Source organism: Heloderma suspectum, chromosome 6 (assembly GCF_057233095.1).
Source record: "Heloderma suspectum isolate Gila_16-S chromosome 6, 16-S_ref, whole genome shotgun sequence".
NCBI classification, from domain to species: domain Eukaryota; kingdom Metazoa; phylum Chordata; class Lepidosauria; order Squamata; family Helodermatidae; genus Heloderma; species Heloderma suspectum.
Window position 1 is genome coordinate 86860393 of NC_139463.1, and position 7036 is coordinate 86867428.

At 41.8% G+C, this 7036-nt stretch overlaps 1 protein-coding gene across 1 annotated transcript; it reads right to left on the bottom strand.

Annotated features, from left to right (window-relative positions):
• Positions 1–480: 480 nt before the first annotated feature.
• Positions 481–6692, bottom strand: LOC146341716 (vomeronasal type-2 receptor 26-like). The gene is made up of 4 exons (XM_084807045.1): positions 6522–6692; positions 5799–6026; positions 4435–4561; positions 481–1382 (listed from the first exon to the last, which is right to left on the bottom strand). The coding sequence occupies exons 1-4, from the start codon at positions 6690–6692 to the stop codon at positions 481–483; spliced, it is 1428 nt and encodes a 475-aa protein (XP_084663171.1).
• Between the last annotated feature and the right edge of the window lie 344 nt (positions 6693–7036).

The following is a 7036-nucleotide window of genomic DNA, read 5'->3' on the forward strand; positions in this document are numbered from 1 at the left end:
GGCTCTTTTAAAGATGACATATGCCTGCTTGACCTCTCTTCCTTTGCTTGTTTGTGAAGAGAAGAAGATGATGCCAGTGTAGTGATGCTTGAAGCATCTTTTCTGTCAGTGATCATGGGAACTGAACTACAAAGCCCATGATCCCTACTGGAAATAGACACCACAATATTATGCTGGCAGCATCATCACTTCACAAACAGCCAGAGAGGAAAGAGGACAGGCTCAGTGAGCACCTCCCATCTTCTGAGGTGCTCAAGATGTGTGGGGATAGGTTAGCAGGCAGTACAGGGTGGGGTGTTTGTCAGCTGACTTGACACATGGGGACTCATTTGATGTGGGCTATGCCTGCTTATGTCTCCTCAAAAGAATACAAGCAGGGGTATTCATCTATGGGAGCACCCATTTTTGAATCCTTATAATGTCCCTGCCATCATAATTTCCAGAAAGGTAAGTCTCAGAATAAACACAGAAACATATCTTTCAACTTTTCCTTCTTATGAACAGCTCCCTGTTGTTCAGTTCAGGCCTCAGTACAATAATGTAGCATTTAGGGAAAAAGATGAAACTCAGTAATCCAACACTGGAGGACAAGATGGAGAAGATCTCCACAGCCACCACATATTTTCCTTTGGTACTCACGTAGGATGGAATAAAGGATAACCACACGCTGCAAAACACCAACATGCTGAAAGTGATAAATTTGGCCTCATTGAAACTGTCGGGCAACTTCCTGGCTAAGAAAGCCACAATGAAACTGACAATTGCAAGACAGCCCAAATAGCCCAAAACACAGTAAAACATGGAAGCAAAGCCCTCATTGCATTCCAGTATGATTTTCCCATCCAACGAGTGCATGTCCACATCTGGGAATGGAGGAGATGTACTTAGCCAAACTGTACAAATGCCTGCTTGAATCAAGGAGCAGGAAAGGGCAATAGAATTGGGAAATCCTTTCCCCACCCTTTTCCTCATCCTGGACCCTGGTTTGGTAGCCATGAATGCCAGAACCACAGTGATGGTTTTTGCCAAGATGCTGGAAAGGGCCACAGAGAAGACAATGCCAAAAACTGTTTGTCGGAGAAGGCAGGCTGCTTTTCCAGGCTGCCCAATGAACAGCAAGGTGCAGAAGAAGCAAAGAAAGAGGGAGATGAGGAGGATGTAGGTGAAGCTCCGGTTGTTGGCTCTGACTATGGGGGTGTCCTTGTGCTTCAGAAAGGTTCCCAGCACCAACGTTGTGATCAAACAGAAAGAAAGCGCCAAGATGGTCAAGATGATGCCTAAAGGTTCTTCATAAGAGAGGTAGCTTAGGACCTTGGGAATGCATTGCGTTTGGTCCTTGTTGGGATACTGATCTTCTAGACATTTGATGCAGGCATCCATGTCTGAATAAAAGGAAGAGCTGATGTAATTTCTCAAAATGCTGGACAACATTTACCTAACAGTGGCAATTATAGGAGTGAGAATGCATCTTTTTGTGTTTTTCTTCTTTTAAAAACTGTGGAACATTCTGAGCTGGTGTCCTGGAGTGGCTACTTTTCTTTCTTTTCTTTGAGACAGGCGATTCCTGTTTCAGGCCTCATGTTAACCTATGAATGCAGTAGATAGCATTTGGCAGAAGTCATTCTTTCTTAGTCTTTGGCCTTATTTGTTATGTGGAAGTAATAATAATACTAACCTTATTAGACTATTATAAGAATTATAGGGATTACATATATGCAGTACTTTTCACATGCTGAGTATTGTGCTGGTACTGGTGCTTGTGTTGTTGTTTTTATTAATAAAGTCTTGTCATTCTAGACTGGGGATCATTTTAATCTGACAGCATGTTCTGACGGCACTTAATACAGCCATCCTGCTGAAGCTACAGAGGTCTAAGTATGGTCAGTTAACATAGGAAGAGCTGTGTTGGATCAGACGAAAGCCCATCTAGTCCAGCATTCTGCTCCCACAGTGGCCAGCCATATACCTGTGGAAAGCCTATAGACATGAGTGCAATATCACCCTCCTGCTTGTTTTCCCTAGCAGCTAGTATTCTACTGGTGCTTTTCCAAGCCCAATTTAAAGTGCTGGTTTTGACTTTTAAAGCCTTAAACAGTTTGGGACCAAGTTACTTGAAGGACCGCCTTCACCCATATCAGCTTGTCCGCACTTTAAGATCAGAAAGAGAGGCCCTTCTCATTTGCCCACCTGTGAGAGTAGTCAGGTGGGTGACCACACATGAGAGGGCCTTCTCTGCAGTGGCTCTACACCTTTGAAACAAGCTGCCATCAGAGGTCCACCATGCTCCATCATTGCAGACTTTTAAGAAGGCCTTGAAAACATATTATTTTACCTTGGCCTTCTCGAGATATGACTGCTATTTTTGCTGTTACTGCTGTTAACATTGTTGCTGGTTTTATTATTGCCTTTTATTGTTGTTTTTATGTTTTTATCACTTTTAATATTTTAACTGTGTTATGTATTTTATTGTTGTAAGCCACCTTGGGAGGGCTTCTGCTCTGAAAGGCGGCCAAGAAATATTTTAAATAAATAATTAAAAAAATAGTATTTGGCGTACTGTCTCTCATACTGGAGGCAATATATACCCACCATTAAAAGTAACAATATGTAATAAATAGAACATATTGAAATCAAACCATCATGGGATTGGTTTTACTACATTTAAGTCTAGCATTTTAGTAGTTCTGCTCCAGGTTGATCAGGTAGCAGTCTTAACCCGGTTGGGATGCATTTGCTCATTTTTCACTCACGTGCCAGCTTTTCTGTTGCTAGAGAAAGTGGATCTGATCATAGTTCTATATGCTGAAATTGTATCAAGATGCCATTACTGCAGCGTGCTCTATGTTGGGCTGCTTTTGAAGAGTATTCAGAAACTTTTGCTGGTCCAAAATGTGATGGGCTGTACTTTGACTTGAGTTAGTTATCGGGAGCATGTGCCTCTCTGGCTGAAGCAGCTTCTCCGCCTTCCAATTCATTTCTGAGCCAAATTCAAATTTCTGGGTGATGACTTTTAAAACTTTAAATGTCTTAGGAACTGATTTTCTAAAGGACTCTCTCCTGCCTTATGAATTTACCCTTGTATTAAGCTTTGTTACAGAAGGTCTCATTGAGGTTCTGATTCCAGAGTTATGATTTGGTAGACCTAGGAGAGTGCCCTTATTTGTTTGTTTGTTTGATTGGTACCCTGCCTTTCTACCAAGAAAATAGCACTCAGAGTGGCTTACAATCATAGATGAATAAAAATGTCATTAAAACAATAATAAAACAAATAAATTAAAAACACAGTTAAAAATTTAACAGTAACAGCATCCAACCCAACAGACCTGCTTACATGCAAAAAGCCCGCTTCAGTTAAACAATCTTTTCCTGCCGGTGGAGGGACAGCAGAGAGGGAGCCAAGCTAGTCTCCCTCGACAGGGAGTTCCACAGCCTGGGGGCAGCCTTCGCTTGGCCTTCTCAGTGGCTGCATCTAGCCTGTGGAAGTCCCTGCTGAGGGACGCCATCCTTCTCTCCTCTCTGTCCCTTTTTATTCCAACAGGTGTTTGGCCTATTGAGTAGCTGATGCAATTTTATGCTTCCCAAGTCTTTTATGAAAATTTACCTGTCATCCCTCTTTTTCAAACTGTTCATATATAGAAAAATATTTTTACTCATTTGATACTTTAAAAAAAAAAAATCTGTAGCGAGAACCGCCTTCATATGCATTCAAGGGGTACAAGTTCTCCAAATAAATAAATAATGAAGATGGTAAGTAATGGGAATATCTCTGTTCATTAGACCTAGGAGAGTGTCTCATTATAATATTGATTGATCTGATTTGTATCCTGCCTTTCTACCAAGAAATGGTGCTCAGGGCAGTTTACAATCACAGATAAATAAAAACTTCATTAAAACAATAATAAAACAAATACATTGAACACAACTGAAAGCACAACAGTAACATAATGAAATCAGCACCCAACCCAGCAGACCCACTTACATACAAAAAGCCAGCTTCAAGTAAAGGGTATTTTCTGGCTGGTGGAAGGAGAGCAGAGAGGGAACCAACTTGTCTTCCTCGGCAGAGAGTTCAACAGCCTTCTCCAGGCCTTCTCAGTGGCTGCATCTAGGCTGTGGAAGTCCCTGCCGAGGGACAACATCCTTGTTTCCTTTCTGCCCCGATTTGTTTCAACAGGTATTCGACCTATTGGGAAGCTGATGGTGTTTTATGCTTCCTAAGTGTTTTATGAAATTTTACCTGTCATCCCTCTTTTTAAAGCTGTTAATTAAAAAACAGATGAATCATTTGATAGTTTAAAAAAATCTGTGGCCAGAGCCACCTTCAAATGCATTCAAGAAGTACTCATTCTCCAAATATATAATAAATAAATTATTTATAAATAATTAAGAAGTGCATTACATAATGGGCATATCTCTGCAGATTATGCCTCCTACCCTTCTGGTGAGAGATCATCCCTTCTGGACATGGAGCACAATCATAGCAGCAAAATTTCTCTCCTTCCCTCTTTTTCTTGCTGAAGCCAGGATAGCAGTTGTCATTGCACAGAGACAGGGGCAGCACCTGTACAGAAGTGTGGAGGATGACTAACAGTAAGAGTCTGTGTTTTGAGAATATCTGTGCTGCAAATTGTGGGCTGCTGACTTCGATCAAATGATGATATTACAGATGGCCAGGAAATATATCTTGAGCGGGGGTTGGAAGGGAACTTCAGGGGCAATTAATGCCTGCCTCACACTTGGGGCGATCTTTACCAGCTCAAAAATTCTCTTCCAGCTTGAACTGAGAGAGACAAATTTCCTGGTGGCAAAATGCTTTGCACAGAGAGGAGAATGGCATCTTCAAGGCTAGGCAATCAAAGTCTCTTTTCAGCCAGGGTTCATGAAGCCCAGGGTGAAGAGCTATGTGTGCCAGTTATCCCCATGACTTGGGCTTCAGGTGGGGAAACAGACAGTGTTGGTGGGAAGAGCTGCTCAGACTGAGACAGTTTCCTTCTCTTCAGAGATTTTGGGTTGGATCCAGATTTAGTCATACTTATAGTAGACCCGTTTAAAGCAGTGAGACTTAAGCTAGTCAAAACTAAGTTAAGTCCTCTTGATTTCCACACGTTTACTCCCAGCATGACTAAATCTTGATCCAATCCAAGTTTAAGCAGTAACACAAAATTGATAAGCTCCAAACCTGTGCAGAGATACTTTATACTCACCTCTTCGACAAGGATTCAAGATCAAGTAGGGGAAGGCTGAAGGGAGCTCTTCCTCTGTCTTACTCACTTTGGACTGGACCACCAAAACACACACAAAACCAGTAGTCTCAAGAGCTGAGTGTCCAGTGGGCTGTATAGGGGGCCAGTGAAGTTTGACTAATTGGGGATCATATATTGATTGGCTAACATAAATTTAATAGTTTCATTGGTTTGATTTATTAATAATGTTACTTTCAACCCTAAGTGTGACCAGTGAAAATGCACTGCACAGAGCATGCAAACATGTAGAAAGATGATAAACATACTCTGGAGATGAGACCTAGACCACTTTTTTTCCCCACCAGAAATCAGTTCATGAAAGCATAAGAGATTTTGTGACATTTCATCAGAATTAAAGCTGCAATGCAATAAATTGTTTTAAAAAGCATTGGAATTGGCTTATATGCGGCAGTGTCAGGAGGGCAAGACTTTGGGCAGACATCCTGGGCCCCCCTCACAGAATGAGCATGGGTTCACCAAATGCAACAGGATTGGCTTACTACTTTTTGAAGTAGGTGACATATCAATGAACAAGCATCTGCAGCTATGTCTCACCTGATTAAACCTTTTATGCCACATGATTTGGTCATCATTAATGGTTAACTCTTTGCCTGGAGAAGCCTGGGGATCCAGTCTTCCAACTTTTACTCTAACCACCGAGCCATTGGGGAACATCAACCAGTTTGTAACATCAAATCCTGCAACTAATGCTCCATTTACATCAAAGCGCACAGTGTCTCCAGCATTGTTATTGAATAAGGTGCTCTTTAGAAAGTGATGGACCTAGATGGAAAGAGAATATGAACAAAGGGACCACTAGGTCTTCAAATTACTGCCATGGGCTTCACAAGGGCCTGTCTCAACCAACATGAGGATTACTCTTTTTTGGACCAAATATGTGGTGATTTTACATGTCTAGACAGCATTTCCATCCAGTTGGCTTCATGTGCGTGGCAGATTAGGATGAATAATTCTTAAAATTCACTATTTTGGGGGTTGGATCCAGACTTAGTCATACTTAGTGAAGACCCCCTGAAATCAATGCTTGCATTCATTTCAAGAGGTCAACTGTAAGCATGATTAAGTCTGGATCCAACCCAAGTGGGGCTGGAACTACTACTTCAAAAGAATTTGCAAAGTAAAACTGTTTCCTGGCAATGTTTTATACAGAATTAAAAGTCCCTTTGGAAAGAAGGTAGCCTACTTTTTAAAAGAGTGTTGAGATGCAAGTACCTGCCATGATTGCACATTCTGAAATGCCAGTCTCCCTCGTTCTACCCATGTTCTGCGTTTGGAGCTGGACTCGTACATGGCATGCAAAGCATGTGCCACAGCATAGACAGCATTGTAAACGTTGTAGCTATGGCCGGTCATCTTCATTTCAAACAAAGTTCCAGGAAGAGTCTCCAGCTTCTCCCCCCCTGTGCAGTTTTCCTTGCTCTCCTCCATCGTATCAGACATTTTTAGTGAACAATTGAATGCCTGTTCCCAGAAATCCTGGATAAAACCGTCCCCTTTGGCCCAGGAAGGTATTATCATCTGGAGAAATGTTCGGAATCCTAATGGCTGATCTGAGTTAACGGTGAAGGATATGGACCCATGGAAGGTTTGTATATCCCAAATCTTTTGAACAGGTAGTGAAGCAAAATCCCAGTGGGATGTAACAACCCACACTTTCCCCAGTGGGGGCAATGACAAAAAGGGTGCTAGAAACAGCAACACTCTCAAAACCTGAAAAGATGGGGGCTCTCCATAGACAAAGAATACATTGGCTTTGCTCTCCATCATAATGT

Coding starts and splice junctions, on each gene's coding strand:
- LOC146341716 (XM_084807045.1), bottom strand. CDS start 6,692: ATGGAGGAGAGCAAGGAAAACTGCACAGGGGGGGAGAAGCTGGAGACT. Junction 6,027..6,521: donor GCTCCAAACGCAGAACATGG/GTAGAACGAGGG, acceptor CTTTCCATCTAG/GTCCATCACTTTCTAAAGAG. Junction 1,383..4,434: donor GATGATCTCTCACCAGAAGG/GTAGGAGGCATA, acceptor CCTTTTATTCAG/ACATGGATGCCTGCATCAAA.